The following is a 17,184-nucleotide window of genomic DNA, read 5'->3' on the forward strand; positions in this document are numbered from 1 at the left end:
GCAAAACATGGAGGCCAAGCAGAGTGCAAGATTATTGGGGTGTATAAAACAGAAACAAAAATGCTGAAGATCTGAAATAAATACAAAGTGCTGTAGAAAGTCAGCAGGTGGTGCATATGAAATACTGACATGGATGGTATGCATATGGAATGTATTATACATTACTTTAAAGAATTCGGAACCCTTTCACCTCTACATCACATTCCAGATTAGCTCTGTACTCAACTCAGTGAATCAACAAATTCCACTCAAATATACATGTTGTAGAAATGCAATAGTTAAAACTAGTCAGGGAATAGTCACAATAAGTTGACACATGATCATGGAATTAATGCTCAGAGTTGAATTTGACACTTCTGTTGAGTTCCTCAGTACAGTAAGATAGGACTTGAAATGTTATCGGTTTCTCTCTCCACAAATGTTGCTAAATGTGCTGAGGATCTCCAACATTCTCTGTTTTTAGTTCAGATCTCCAGCCTCTATGATATTATGCTTTTGACCCAATCCCTAGAGCTACTTACAACCACTGACATGAAGTTCAAGTTTTGAAGTAAAGAAACCAGTCACATTTCAGTTTGATATCAACACACCAGAGAACTGTCAACGAGTTGAAAAGGAAATGAAGAAATTCAAGACAAGAATTGATACGCAAATAGTAATTGAACAACGAGTGGCCTTCAAACAAAGGAGATGGTTAAGGTTCAGAATAGACATGAGGAAAAAAGATTACTAAATTCTCCATGATCATTCCATGATTGTATGCCATGTTTGTACAGATGTCAAGTTATATCCAACATTTTTATCTGTATTGGTAAAATAATGGATCCACGACAAAAAAGCAGGTTCCCAACTCCACCCCTTCATTGAAAAGTGGGGATCTAAATTGGGATTTACAAGAACTGACCACAATGAAAGTTTATATTGTGGCGTTTGGTGGATTTGGGAAGTAGGCTGCACAGAGTTACATTTGAATGTTACCTTTCTCAAGCATTCTTTCAGTAAAAGAGATGCCATAGTATTGGCACATTTTCAGGATTTTCTTATATTCCTCAAGGCAGCGTTGCCTATGCACATTGTTTGCCTTTCCCATCTCTCCAGCTATTGTAGTCGGTAGTGAATGACAGGCTATGGTACGCTTCTCTCCTCTCACAAGCAGACATTTTCCCATCAAATCCATGTGATGCAGTTTGTCCTGCAAGGTTCAGAAGAGAACAGAGATAACGAATGACAAATATTGAATTATATCTTTCAGTTAATAAATTGACTGTAACATTAGCAAAACCAGAGAGAGCCCCGTTGTTGACAAAGCCAACAATCCAGGTAATAACGGCCATGAGTCTCTCCAAGGGAACTGCCCTATTCACTGACCTGACCATTACTGACCGTCTCTTAGAAATGGTGCTTGGCAAGGAAGTCAACTATATGAAAAGGTCCAATTAGTTGACCTCAAAATCCAGTTGAAATTCTCTGCTCAGCATATTGAATGATCAAAAAGAAAGGCCGACTTGGCAAAGGTACAGGCAAAAATAAAGCATAGTAAACTTAAATATGTGTTTCTAAAGAGAGAGCAACACATACAAGTCCAAAAGTAAAAAAAAAATCAAAGCATTATGGGTCTTTTTCTCCTCAATAGATTTAGATTAGATTAGATTAGATTACATTACATTACAGTGTGGAAACAGGCCCTTCGGCCCAACAAGTCCACACCGACCCGCCAAAGCGAAACCCACCCATACCCCTACATTTACCCCTTACCTAACACTACAGGCAATTTAGTATGGACAATTCACCTGACCCTGCACATCTTTGGATGGTGGGAGGAAACCGGAGCACCCGGAGGAAACCCACGCAGACACGGGGAGAACGTGCAAACTCCACACAGTCAGTCACCTGAGGCGGGAATTGAACCCGGGTCTCTGGCGCTGAGAGGCTGCAGTGCTAACCACTGTGCCACCGTGCCACCCACAATAGCTTGCACACAATACAGAGATCCCAGTGTGGGGGAGGTAGTGAGAAAAGTTTGGTGATGATTCAGACAAGGCTGCTGGGTGTATGGGAAAACTCAAGAGGATTGGAGTTTTAGTTGCTATACTTCCCCTGGGAGGATACTGTGAAGGATTTACATTATACCAAATCTCTGCGTTAACCTTGGCAAAAGAGACAGTTGACAAATACGATGTTGTTGATGCCGGCATTCAAAGGCACATATGATTGCAGTGTGGGAGACTGCCTCTCTGGTGCCAGAATCAAGGGAGTCAATCATCAGCTACAGAACACTGCTAATTGGTAACAACACAATGGTTAATTTTGCATTAGAGTGACAGACCAACAACTGAGTCAAGAAGTGTGGTGCTGGAAAATCACAGCAGGTCAGGCAGCATCCAAGGAGAAGGAGAATAGATGTTTCAAGCATGAGTCTGATAAAGGGCTCGTGCCCGAAACGTCGATCCTCCTGCTCCTCAGATGCTGCCTGACCTGCTGTGATTTTCCAGCACCACACTCTTGACTCCAATTGGGATCTCTGATCGGCACAAACAAGTTGAACCAAAAGGCCTGTTGCTGTATGACTCTATGACTATCTGTATTTGTGTATGTGGATTCCTGATGAAGGACTTATGCCCAAAACATCGATTCTCCTGCTCCTCTGATGCTGCCTGACCTGCTGTGCTTTTCCAGCTCCACACTTTTCAACTCTGATCTCCAGCACCTGCAGTCCTCACTTTATCCTAGTTCAAGGAATTGACCCAACTGAACCCAGATCAGAGAAAGTGATGTTGATACAATCAATCAGCATCAGAGTTCTACACACTAGAACCTGTCAGAGAGAGTAAAAGTAAATTGGGTGAAAAATATTATTTTATGACAACCATTCAGATGGATAAGAACAAAGTGGGAGATTAAGTTCATGATTTAACTATATAACAAGCTAGTTTTCTGCAGTTCTAAAGTTTATTACAATTCACTTTCCATTTGTTCTTTTAGTGCTATGTAGTGTCAATGGCAAGATGGTGGAGTAGTGACAATTTCACTAGGCAAGTAATGCAGAGATCCAATTAGTGATTTGAGGACCACAGCAATTAGTGGAATTTGAATTTGATAAACCTGGAATTGAAATCACAATTAGGAAGCTAGAAATAAAAATACAGTGCTGGAGGAATTCGCCAGGAGAAATAAAATCAGAAAGTGCTGGAGAAATTCAGCAGATAAAGCAGCATCTGTGGAAAGAGAAACAGAGCAAAGCTTTTGAGTCCAACATAACTTTTCTTTGGACTGAAAGGGAATGAAAAGTAATCTATTACAGAGGAAGAGCATCAGGAAATGTTGGCAAGAGCAAATGACATAGGGGGTGCTAATGCTAAGTATGAACAGTTTAAAATACATCAGCTCTGCTGAGAGCAAACTCACATAAAGACGACACCAGGGAAGGGGTGTGATCAAAATAGAGGTCAAAGTTCATGGTCAGTGTTCTATTTAAGACTGCAGCATCCAGAACAGGTCTGAGGAAGAGTCACTGGACCGGAAATGCTAACTCTGATTTCTCTCCACAGACGTTGCCAGACTTGCTGAACTTTCCAGCAATTTCTGTTTTTATTTCTGATTTCCAGCATCCACAATTCTTTTAGTTTTTAACATGGTTTGCAGGCTGTTCACCAAATTGTTCTTCAGGTTTCTGAATCCACCTCTCCCCAAAACATCAAACAGACAATGTATTACTTTGTTCAGTCCCCTAGTTTCAGAAGTCACTCCAAAATGAGCTTCACTTTCATGCCATCCTCAAGATGGTCTATATCCATCTAGAGATCATTCACCACTTTCTCAGCTCATCTGCTGCTGAAACCCTCATCTAGGTTTTTGTTAACTCTGTACTTGACTGTCCCAACATACACTTGGCTGGTGTTCCACAGTCTTTCCTCCATACACTTGAGACTGTCCAAAATTATTGTTTACTGTGTTTGAACACATACCCAGTCCCAAATAACCTGTCACCTGAAAATCTTGATTTTCAAATGTTCATTCCTATTCCTTCCATTGCCTTGCCCTCCCCTACCCCTTAATTTCCTTCAGCACCACAAACCTTGATGATTTCTCTAATCTTCCAACTGTGGCCTCTTATCATCCATAGTTTTAACCCACCTCCAATCTTCAATTACCTGTGCCTTAAAAATGGAAATACTCTCAATCACTCAATATCTACGTCACTCACTTCCTTTAAAATACTTCTTACAGGCAACCTCATTGTCCAAGCTGTTGGCCATCTAATCTGCTGGCCCTGAAGCTTTTGAAAGGAAGCAAATAAATCAAATGTAGAAGTCAAACAAAGCATTAAGAAAGAAGGTAAAAGAAGATGATGATAAACAGTTTGGAAGAATCACAGAGGCTTAGCTATAGTGAATTTCACACACTATTTTATTTCTCTCACTCTGTCAAGCTTGGCAAAATGTTTATAAGCTGATGGATGTCAGAGTGTGAGGCAAGAGATCCTGAGAATCTGATCTGTCTTCAGCAAGTAGCTAGCTACGGGGACTACTCAAATAATAGTAAGAAGATTATTATGTTAAACTTGTTTCCAATGGCTTTCCAGTGCCCTAAGAAGACAGATGCTCACAGTATTATATATCATAATGATTGATGCAACTTTATCAGGGCCACATCCAGGGAGTAGTTCCATGTAGTGCAATGGTCAAGGTGTGTTTTGATATAATGGCAAGGACATTACCAGATGGCAGACCAGATGTTCAGGCTTCTGGCCCGTCCATTCTCTCATGTGACTGACCACATCTTGTTTTAAATTTTTTTTTCTTCATTTGACTTTTGAATCAAATACATTTTTTCTTCTTTTTGCAGCTGCGATGGTGTAGAAAGACGTTGCAACAGCTTGAGCACCTGTTCCAGCATCAACAGATCTTTTTTACCTTTGCTGTTTCGGTGGTGTGCATTCTCAAGAGTTAATTTGGATGGTCTGTCAGTCCTCCGAAGTTGAGAATGGGTCCTGGTCCTCAAGAGTTGATACAGTCTCCTGGCTATGGCGGAGGCTGGAGTATCGGCTGGCAGAGGTGACATATTGGGTTCGGTCAGTAGTGGCAGGGGCTGCTTCAACGTGCTTCCTCCTTATAGGATCCTTAGTATGGAAACAGGCCATTTGGCCCAACAAGTCCACATCGACACTCCGAAGAGTAACCCATCTAGACCCATTCCCCTACCTAATATTTCCCCTGATTAATGCACCTAACCTATGCAGCTCTGGACACTACGGGCAATTTAGCAGAGCCAATTCACCTAACTTGAATATCTCTGGACTTGGGAGGAAACCAGAACACCCGGAGAAAATTCACGCAGACACAGGGAGAATGTTCAAACTCCACACAGACACAGTCACCCAACGCAGGAATCGAATCCTGCTGTGAGGCAGCAGTACTAACCACTGACGTGCCCTTCGTGTTGCGGCCTCGAGGTTTTGATAGCTGTGCAGTAAGGCATGTCCTGTAGCCACTTATGGAAAAAATCAATAAGCCATGGTTTGAACAAAAAAAGAAATTTGTCTTAAATTATAACTTAAAAATATTAACTTGTGTATTTAAAATGGTTCCGGACTAATTATGGCCTCTTACACATTTATGAGAATACAGGAAAATGTGTATGTAACAATAAGTTAGTGTGCCATATATATTATCCTAAACAAAGTATAACCACTGTCATCGGTAAGTTTTATAATTTTGAATTGTTTCAGAACTTGATAGCAAAGATGTAAGCAAGTTAATTAACACTGCTGAATTCTAACATATGTGGGAGGATACTTGCTCTGAACTCACTCTATTTCTTAAGTACTTCACACTGCTGTTACACATTTATCTTCAAGTTGCTGTTTTTAGCCCATGTTGCCAAACCACATTATTCAAATCTGCCCTTTCCCCAGGTGAGAACTTTTACTACTTCTTGATCTTTGTCCTTTTTGTAAAAACCAAACCTTTTTAGTTTTTTTGTATCTTTAATTGAAAACTAAAATGGCAAATGGAAGCGTTAAATGCCAAGGATTGCATATCGAGTCATAGAGATGTACAGCATGGAAACAGACCCTTCGGTCCAACCCGTCCATGCCAACCAGCAATCCCAACCCAATCTAGTCCCACTTGCCCCATATCCCTCCAAACCCTTCCTATTCATATACCTATCCAGATGCCTTTTAAATGTTACAATTGTACCAGCACCTCCTCTGGCAGTCCATTCCAGACATTCTGTGTGAAAAAGATGCCGCTTAAGTCCATTTTATATCTTTCCCCTCTCACCCCAAACCTATGCCCTCTAGTTCTGGACTCTCTGACCCCAAGGAAAAGACTTTGTCTATTTATCCTAGCCATGCCCCTCATAATTTTGTAAACCTCTATAAGGTCACCCCTCAGCCTCCGACACTCCAGGGAAAATAGCCCCAGCCTGTTCAGCCTCTCCCTACAGCTCAAATCCTCAACCCTGGCAACATCCTTGTAAATCTTTTCTGAACCCTTTCAAGTTTCACAACATGTTTGCAATAGGAAGGAGACCAGAATTGCACGCAATATTCCAACAGTGGCCTAACCAATGTCCTGTATGACCGCAACATGACCGCCCAACTCCGGTACTCAATATTCTGACCAATAAAGGAAAGCATACCGAATGCCTTCTTCACTATCCTATCTACCTGTGACTCTACTTTCAAGGAGCTATGAACCTGCACTCCAAGGTCTCTTTGTTCAGTAACACTCCCTAGGGCCTTACCATTAAGTGTATAAGTCCTCTTAAGATTTGCTTTTCCAAAATGCAGCACCTCACATTTATCCGAATTAAACTCCATCTGCCACTTCTTAGCCCATTGGCCCATCTGATCAAGATCCTGTTGTAATCTGAGGTAACCTTCTTTACTGTCCACTACACCTCCAATTTTGGTGTCATCTGCAAACTTACTATCTGTACCTCTTATGCTCACATCCAAATCATTTATATAAATGATGAAAAGTAGAGGCACAGATCCTTATGGCACTCCACTGGTCACAGGCCTCCACTCTGAAAAACAAGCATCCACCACCACCGCCTGTCTTTTACCTTTGAGCCAGTTCTGTATCCAAATGGCTAATTCTCCCTGTATTCCATGTGATCTAACCTTGCTAACCAGTCTACCATGAGGAACCTTTATCGAACTCCTTAAAGAAGATCAGATCAACCGCTCTACTCTTATCAATCCTCTTTGGTACTTCTTCAAAAAACTCAATCAAGTTTGTGAGACATGATTTCCCACGCACAAAGCCATGTTGACTACCCTTAATCAGTCCTCGCCTTTCCAAATACATGTACATCCAGTCCCTCGGGATTCCCTCCAACAACTTGCCCACCACCAATGTCAGGCTCACTGGTCTACAGTTCCCTGGCTTGTCCTTACCACCCTTCCTAAACAGTGGCACCATGTTAGCCAACCTCCAGTCTTCCGGCACCTCACCTGTGACTATCAATGATACAAATATCTCAGCAAGAGGCGCAGCAACCACTTCCCTAGCTTCCCACAGAGTTCTAGGGTACATCTGTTCAGGTCCTGGTGATTTATCCACCTTTATGTGTTTCAAGACATAAGGCACTTCCACCTCTGCTACACTTTTTAAAAAGTTACTAAAACTCATTTTATGTGCTGTTTACAAAGCTGATGGTTCAAGCAGGGAGAAAGCCTAGTTACATGTGAGCTAGAGCCACAAGGTCTACCGATAAAGCCAGCAAGAAGTATCTGATTTGTTCATGAAATATTGCCAACAACTATGCAATTGAGTCCAAGGTAGCTGAACAGCTTGTGTGAAATTAAGGTTAGGTCAGAGGCCATCAGGCAGGGAATAAACCATTGTGCTCTGTAGTAGAAAACATCTCAAGCCTGAAGTTTAACCCAGCTTATTTTCCCTTTCCAGTTATCGTAAGCTGTGACTTTTAATTCACAAGTGAAATACTTTATAAGTGTGAACCAATCACTCTGTCCCTCCTGCAAACAAGTAAAAATACCTGGAGAAGGAAGATCAAGAAGCAGCATTTTGATCAGCGCAAATAAAATTTCAGCAAATCCTGCAACCAGAGGTCACTGCACTACCTGTCTAATCTTCCCTTCAGCTCATTAACACACAGGCGTTTTGTTTGTGTCTGTCTGTATGTGTGTATAAAAGAGGAGTTTAAGTAAGTTAGAGTCATAGAGATCCACAGGATGGAAACAGACCCTTCGGTCCACGCGTCCATGCCGACCAGTTATCCCAATCCAATTTAGTCCGACCTGCCAGCAACCGGCCCATGTCCCTCCAAACTCTTCCTATGCACATACCCATCCAGGTGCCTTTTAAATGTTGCAATTGTACCAGCCTCCAACACTTTCTCTGGCAGCCCAACCCATACACGTACCAGCCTCTATGTGAAAAGGTTGCCCTCAGGTCTCTTTTATATTTTCCCCTCCCACCCCAAACCTATGCCCTCTAGTTCTGGACTCCCCGACCCCAGGTAAAAGACTTTGTCTATTTATCCTAGCCATGCCCCTCATAATTTTGTAAACCTCTATAAGCTCACCCCTCAGCCTCTGACACTCCAGGGAAAACAACCCCAGCCTGGTCAGCCTCTCCCGATAGCTCAAATCCTCTAACCCTGGCAACATCCTTGTCAATCTTTTCTGAACCCTTTCAAGTTTCACAACATCATTCCGATATGAAGTAGGCCAACAGCAATGGGTGGCACGGTGGCAGAGTGGTTAGTACTGTTGCCTCACAGCGCCAGCGACCCGGGTTCAATTCCCGCCTCAGGCGACTGACTGTGTGGAGTTTGCACATTCTCCCCGTGTCTGAGTGGGTTTCCTCCGGGTGGTCCGGTTTCCTCCCACAATCCAAAAAATGTGCAGGTTAGGCGAATTGGCCATGCTAAATTGCCTGTAGTGTTAGGTGAAGGGGTAAATGTAGGGGAATAGGTCAGGGTGGGTTACGCTTCGACAGGTCGGTGTGGACTTGTTGGGCTGAAGGGTCTCTTTTTAGTGTGGCCTGTTTCCACACTAAGTAACCTAATCTAATCTAAATATTCCAACAGTGAGTTTTAATGAGTTGAATTGTATGCCAATGACTCATAATTGTCTATCTGCAGTTAGAATCTATTTATTTGTAATAAATAATAATTCTTGATAAGTACAGTCATTTGGTCTGGTAAATTGGGGGAATCTACATTTTTAAAAATCATTGAACTTTTGTTGTGACTCTGGGAGTAGAGAGGCTTGATTTCTGGGATCATACTCAAGTGAAATGTATTTTCTTTTACATAACTACATTAAATCTGACTGTTTTTCATTAGGGACATCCCTTACATCCTAAAAGGAAATTCAAAACGACCCTTCCTCTTGTTAGTTTTGTTACAGACTGGTTAAAAAATTCTGAACACTAAATTCTGCAGCCACTGTGTCTTTCACACTGAATTTATCTCTGTTAATATTGAACTGGTTGACCCCTCCCCCACTCTTCGTGTCTAGCTGTTTCTGTACCTCTCAACAATTTGCCTTTATATTAACATCATTGCTCTGACTCTTTGAGAATCCATCATACACACACAGCGTGTTATATTTTTGCTTTTCTGTTTAACCTATACAAACTAATTTGATTAATCTTCAGGTGTATCAAGCCCACTCACAAATATTACACTTCTCTCCTTGATAAAAATTATTTCTCTCATTTATTGAACCGGTATCCAGCCATGTCGAACAGCCCATCCAGCCTATCTTTAGGTCATGTTTCAGTATCAGTTCCGACAATTTATCTGTGTGTCCATCTCCTCTACAATATTCACTAATTTTCTTGTATTACTAAAATATAAATCAATCAACAATCTCTGAACAACTTCTGTGTAATTTATTTTGCAGCCTGTGTCTCCTCCATCTTCCACACTCATTTACAGGTAATGCTCACTGCATTTAATAACTGCCCAAATGCAGCAAATTCAAAGACTCAGAATATGACTTGTCATTTGACATCTTCATCTAAAACTCCTGTAAGCCTTTTTTATCCATTACAGCCTTCTGTCACACATCAACCAACACAGCCTGATGATGAAGGAGAAATGCTCTAACTTAACCATGTCATTGTCTGAGCTGCTTTGGCAGTCTCTTTATGGCTATGATAAATTAGAGCACTTCCAATAACACTTACATCAAGACTTGGCCAATATCAAGTGTTGTACTTTAACCAACATGACATTTCAACCTGGTAGTGCTGCAATACAGGACTTAGCTATTTGGCATTTCATTTGACTTTCATGCCAAATAGCTCAGCACCATCCATTAAACAGGGCGAAATGATGCCAGAAGTATTAGATCAGATCAAGGTTCCATAATCTTGTCACATTCGGTCATTAATCGTGGTGCACAATTAATTAACTGGCAGAGAAGGAGGCTCCACAAATGATGAAGAAGCCCAGATCATCAGTGAAAAAGACACAGCTGATGCATTTACAGCAAGCTTTGGCCAAAATCATGGAGTCGATGAGCCATCTCAGCTTCTGCCTAAGGTCCTCAGCATCACAAATGCAAGCTATGAGCAAATTCAATTAGTTGCTGTAGTTGTGGGTATGTTTGCCAAGCTGGAACGTTGATTCGATATCACCTCAAAAGGGAACGAAACATCTGTGAATCAACTTCCCAGCTCATCGAATATACCCACAACTATATCAACTGGCACCCACGCAACAAATCTTCATGCAAACATTGAAAGTCAATTAGTTCAATGCAATATCACCAAATAGAAGGCACTGGATATGCAGTATTTCTGGGCTCACACATTATTCCAACAATAGGACTAGCTGCACCTTTAACCAAGTTGTTCTAGTACAGCTATAACATTGGCATCTACTCAAATTGCAAATTTGCCCAGGTATGTCCTATACAAAAAAGCAGCGCTAATCTAACCCTATTATGCCCCATTAGTCTACTATTGATCATCAGTGAAGCCATAGAATCAGAGTCACACAGCACTGAGACAGGCCCTTCAGCCCAAACTGGTCCATGCCAACCAAAACGTCCATCCATGCTAACCCCATTTCACTGCACTTGGTCCCTATTCTTCTAAACCCTTCATAACCAGTGAATTTATCCATAAGCCTTTTAAATGTTGTTAATGTACCCACCGAAACCACTTCCGCGAGCAGCTCATTTCATATGCATATTAGATTAGATTCCCTGCAGCGTGGAAACAGACCATTTGGCCCACAAGTCCACACTGACTCCAAAGACCCACTTCCCTCTGACTAATGCCTAACACTATGGGCAATTTAACATGGGCAATTCACCTAACTTGCACATCTTTGAACTAAGGAAGAAAACCAGAGCACCTGGAGGAAACCCACACAGACAGGGGGAGAACGTGCAAACTCCATACAGACCTGAGGCTGGAATCAAACCAGGATCCTTAGCACCGTGCTGCCCTATTACTGTCTGTGTAAATAAGTTGTCCCTCAGTTTCCCTTTTATTCTTTTCCCCTCTAACCTTAAACCGATGCCCTCTCGTCCTTAATCCCCAATCCTGGAAAAAGGACAGAATGCATTCACCCTATTCCTGACACTAGGTGCAAATGACTGTTCTTGATGTCATGGCAGCACTTGACCAAACATAGAATCATGGAGCCCTGGCAAAACCAGAGTCAATAGAAATCAAGGGGGAAAGCTCTCCACTGGTTAGTACTACCTGGAACAAAAGGATTGTTGCAGTTGTTGGAAATTAATCACCCAAGGCGATTAACAACACTGCAGATGCTCCTTAAGGTAGATAATTGCTAAATAACCTGCTCAAAAATGTTACTACACATTTCTGGAGCAGGTGGGACTAAAACCTGGGTGTTCTGGACCAGAGGTAGGGATTCTGCCACTGCACCACAACAGACTCCTCGGCATTCCTCACGATAATTGACTAGTCTCAACCATCTTCAGCTCTTTTAGCAATGGACTTCCCTCAACCCTAAGGTCAGAAGTAGAGATGTTCTCTGATGATTGCACAATGTTCAGTACCAGTCCATTCATGACTCCACAGATACTGAACCGTGTGCATCAAGACTAGATCATGTTCACTCCCCTTGACAAGTCAGTCACTGAATTTAAATCCTTGAGATCCTCACCTTGTCAAACTGCGTGAAGACATCTTGTGAATGTTTCTCTTTTTGTTCTGTTTTACTGCTTGAGAAGATGTCCTCTGATCTCCGCTGTTCTTGATCCCAATTTTCCTTAAGTAGTTCCTCTGGCTCCAGAGAGGATAAATTCATCATCAAACCAATGTCATAAAATGAGCTCAATTCCATTTCTTTCTGCGAAGTGTTTATCTGTAACACATGGTCAAAATTATTGCAATAACTTGAGTACTAAATACTTCATTATTATTACTTTTGTTATGAGGGGGCAGGAATGAGAAAGGTGAGTAGGAGATTTGGGGCAAGTGAGAGGATATGCAAGCAGGAGGCAGAGCAAAGTGGAGGAAGGCTGAGAGCATAAGTTGGTGAGGATGTGGTGATGTGGTGGGGGTGGAGTGTCTGGAGGAAGGAAGGAAGTGGAGAGAGGGGAATGAAAGAAGTGGGGTGGGCGGAAAAGTACAGGGCGGGTGATGGACAAGCAGTCGGGGGTGGGGGTGGGGGTGGGTGGGCGGGGAGGATGAGTAGGAGGGCTAATAAGCAGGGTGGAAATCTAGGCAACGGGAAGGTTTGGAAGAGTAGAGGAGGAAAGGGAGACAGAGACGTCTTACTACATTGCCCCAAATTTTGTTGCCACAGGTTCAGGAGAAGGGCACATGAACTGATGAGGGTTAGAACAAGGGAAAGAGTGAGCGTGGAGGAGAGTAATGGGGAGTGAGAGGGAAAGAAGGAAGAGCGAGGGAAGGGGGTGCATAGGGGTAGAGAAGTGCTTTATACCAGAGTTTTTCAACCAGTCAGTTGTGGCACACCATTATAGTGTGAGAACTGTCCGACTGTGCTGTGAACGTTTGTACAAAGATAATAAGAATCAATGTAAAACAAACATGGTTTCATCTTAAACATTATTCTATCTAGTCAAAATTACAACTCTTAAAATTCATGAAAATTAATCAAAGTAAAAGCAAGGAATCAATGTTTTGATTCTTAAACATGAATATTCTAAACACAGGTCACCAAAGGGCAAAATTGAGATGACATGATAGTTTTTAATAGTGATCATAGAAACCATGCGACAGTATTCACGTCTTTTTTTTTGTTAATAGTAAAACAAGCTAACATTAGTAATGTCACTAATTTGACTGTAACCATATTTCATCACAACAGCTGACATTAAAAGAAAAAGCGAAATATGCAGAGCTACGGATGGAGTGCACAGTGAAGCTGAAGTTTGAAAATGCGCATTTGTACATATGTTGTCTCTCAGCAGAATGTCAATATCTGATGATTGCTGGTCATGCTATTTCTGTACTCTTGCCATTTCTAGCATCATATTTCTGTGGACTAGCATTTTCCACAATGGCATATGTTAAAAAAGATGAGGAAGTACTGGCGAGTGGAGCAAAATTAGTGAGTGCCCCTCTCAATTCCTCTCCGGATCAAAAGATTGTGTACACACCAACAGGCTCTGATTTCCCATAAACCTGGTAAATTACGATATTTTCTTTACTTTTTGTTCTAGTCCATTGAACTTAAATTCTGTATTGTGTAACTTAAAACAAAATGTACTTCGCAAAATATTGTTATAAATAGGAAATGTGAAATTCAGACCCCGGAACCAAGTGTAGTGTGTGGAACAGATTTGCAGTTGAATACAGTGCATCTTTGCCTGGGGTTATGAAACATTAATATATTTAATGTAATGTTTATGTAATTGAAAAGTGTTGCACTGGAAAAGCATAGCAGGTCAGGCAACATCCGAGGAGCTGGAGAGTCAATGTTTCGGGCACAAATGTGAAAGCATACAGTGTGTTAGCTTTTATCAGTAGAGGGATTGATATTTGGAGCCACAAGGTCATGGTGCAGCTGTACAAAACTCTGGTGCGGCTGCACTTGGAATATTGCATACACTGCTGGTCACTGCATTAAAGGAAGGATGTGGAATCCTTGGAAACGGTTCAGAGGAGATTTATGAGGATGTTGCCTGGTATGGAGGGAAGGTCTTACGAGGAAAGGCTGAGGGACTTGAGGCTGTTTTCATTAGAGAGGATGGTTGAGTGGTGACTTAAATGAGACATATAAGATAATCAGAGGGTTAGATAGGGTGGACAGTGAGAGCCTTTTTCCTCGGATGGCGATGGCGAGCACAAAGGAACATAGCTTTAGGTTGAGGGGTGGAAGATATAGGACATATCTCAGAGGTAGTTTCTTTACTCAGAGAGAAGTAGGGGCGTGGAACACACTGCCTGCAACAGTAGTAGACTCATCAACTTTAAGGGCATTCAAATGGTCATTAGATAGACATATAGACAAGAATGGAATAGTGTAGGTTAGATTGGTTTCACAGGTCGGCGCAACATCAAGGGCTGAAGGACCTGTACTGCCCTGTAATGTTCTATGTTCTATTGTTTAAGAAAGGGGCAAAGGATAACTACAGAATTGTCAGCTTGACATCAATAGGAGCAAAACTGATGGACACCACAGTATAGGATAAGGTGAAATACACTTCAAAAGTAAAGTAAGTTATTGCAAGACCCTGTAGAGATTTTATGATTCTAACTGTGATAGTTGCAAGAAATCAATTCAGCTGGAAAATGTGGGTGCACCATGGAATTAGAATACAGGATACAGTATTATATTAGAATAAAGGACAGCATAGACCCTTCGGCCCTCAATGTTATGCTGATCTTTTATCCTCCTCTATGATCAAACTAACATAGATGCCCTTCATTTTACTATCATCCACATGCTTATCCAGGAGTTGCTTAAATGTCCCTAATGCATCTGACTGCTAGTGCATTCCATGCACCCACCACTCTGTATAAAGAACCCAGCTCTGACATCTCCCCAAACCTTCCTCCAATCATCTTAAAATTATCCCCCCTTATGATAGCCATTTCCAGCCTGGGAGAAAATCTCTGACTATCTATACCTCTCATCATCTTGTACACCTCCATCAATTCGCCTCTCACCCTTCTTTGCTCCAATCAGAAAAGCTCTGGCTTCCCCAACCTTTCTTCATAAGACATGTCCTCCAGTCCAGGCAACATCCTAATAAATCTCCTCTGCACACTTTCTAAAGCTTCCACATCCTTCCTATAATGAGACGACCAGAACTGAACACAATATTACAAGTGTGGTCTAACCAGTGCTTTATTGAGTTGCAACATAACATCGCGACTCTGAAACTCAATCCCCCTGTTAATGAAAGCAAACACACCACACGCCTTCTTAACAACCCTATCAACATGGGTGGCAGCTTTGACAGATCTATGGACATGGACCCCAAGATCCCTCTGTTCCTCCACACTGCTAAGAATCCTGCCATTAACCCTGAACACTGCATTCAAATTTGATCTTCCAAAATGAATCACCTCACACTTTTACACATTGAACTCTATCTGCCACTTAGCAGGCCAGTGCTGCACCCTTTCCATGTCCTGTTGCAACCTACAACACTATCCACGACTTGTGTCATCAGCAAACTTACTAACCCACCGTTTCACTTCCTCAACCAAGTCATTTATAAAAATCACAAAGAGCAGAGGTTTCAGAACAGATTCCTGCAGAACACCACCGGTCACAGAGCTTCAGGCTGAATACTTTCCATCTGCCACCCTCTATCTTCTATGGGTCAGCCAATTCAGTATCCAGACAGCCAGAAATCCCTGTATCCCATGCCTCCTTACAATCCCAACGAGCCTACCATGGGCGACCTTACCAAACACCTTACTAAAATCCACGTACACCACATCCACTGTTCGACCTTCATCAATGCATTTTGTCACATCCTCAAAGAATTCAGTAAGGCTTGTAAGGCATGACCTGCCCCTCACAAAATCATACTGACTATCTCCCATCAAATTACGATTTTCCTAGTAATCATAAAGCCTGTCTCCCAGAATCCTCTCCAATAATTTTTCCAACACAGACATAAGACAGACTGGCCTGTAATTTTGAAGATATCCCTATTGCCTTTCTCCAACAAGAAAATAACATTTGCCACTCTCCAACCATCTTGCACTACTGAAATGGACAGTGAGGATGCAAAGATGATTGCCAAAGGTACAGCAATCTCTTCCCTTGTTCCAGGGTTTAGATGTTTCAAAAGGAATAGGGGAGGGACTATGAGTTAAAAGAGGTGGGAGAGTGGCATTGCTAATCAGGGATAGTATCACAGCAGCAGAAAGGGAAGTTGTCGAGGAGAGTTTGTCTTGATTGTTTTCTGGGTGGAAGTCAGAAACAGGAAAGGAGCAGTCACTTCAGTTGTAGATTCCCTTCCCCAAGCCCATTTTGGATATTACATCCCAACATGTAGGCATGTAATATCCTGCCAAAGGCTGATGAGGAAGCTTTCTGCTGTCTATCCTGCCTCTAAGCAATCTTATCCCTGAGGATTGAGAGGCTCCCAAAAATCTTCCTGTCCAGGTTTGGCTGGGGTGAATCACCAATCCCAGAGCAGACCTGACCTGATTGCTTCAACAGACCAACTAAACCATTCTGTTGGAATCTATCAAAACCATTCCAAGCTTCTTCCATTGTCTTTCTGGAAATTTTGATTACATTAGCGGCTTTGCTGACATTTGACACGTGACAATGACATGCAAGTAACTATTTCAAGATGTCTGGGCACTTTGACGGTTGAGCTCTCACTTTGTACTTTGTGATTCAAAGTCCCCTAACCTTTGGAGTCTTCACAGAACTTCTTGCCTCACAGAGTTGAGTAGAAGCATTCAATTAGAAGATGTGTACATGTGTGTGGAAGGAGAAGAGAGAACAGGGACAAGGGGAGGAAATACAAAAGGTAGGTATACGTAAATGGCAGGACCTTTAGGTCAGAGAGATCCTTGGGTGCAAATCCATAATTCATTAAAAAGTGGCAGCATACACGTGGATAAGGTGGTAATCGTACATACCATGCTTACCTTTGTCGGTTGGGTGCTAAATACAAACGTGGCTGACCGTGTTGCAGTTGTATAAAACTTTAGTTACGCCACATTAGGATTGACGACTACACTAACAGGAGGAATGTGAAGGCTTTGAAAATGCTGC

At 42.0% G+C, this 17,184-nt stretch overlaps 1 protein-coding gene across 2 annotated transcripts in view; it reads right to left on the reverse strand.

Moving 5' to 3' along the window:
- The window catches only part of efcab12 (EF-hand calcium binding domain 12), a 61,202-nt gene that overhangs the window by 43,075 nt on the left and 943 nt on the right, over positions 1-17,184 (reverse strand). For both annotated transcript variants that reach the window (XM_087994560.1, XM_043708416.2), the window contains exons 2-3: positions 12,130-12,330; positions 979-1,192 (exon numbers count right to left, since the gene is read on the reverse strand). In XM_087994560.1, coding sequence (XP_087850686.1) covers positions 979-1,192; positions 12,130-12,330 — 415 coding nt within the window. The remainder of the gene's footprint in view (positions 1-978; positions 1,193-12,129; positions 12,331-17,184) is intronic.

This window comes from Chiloscyllium plagiosum, unplaced genomic scaffold (genome assembly GCF_037043375.1).
Source record: "Chiloscyllium plagiosum isolate Xiang-an unplaced genomic scaffold, Cpla_swu_hap1 HiC_scaffold_14, whole genome shotgun sequence".
Taxonomy (NCBI): Eukaryota; Metazoa; Chordata; class Chondrichthyes; order Orectolobiformes; family Hemiscylliidae; genus Chiloscyllium; species Chiloscyllium plagiosum.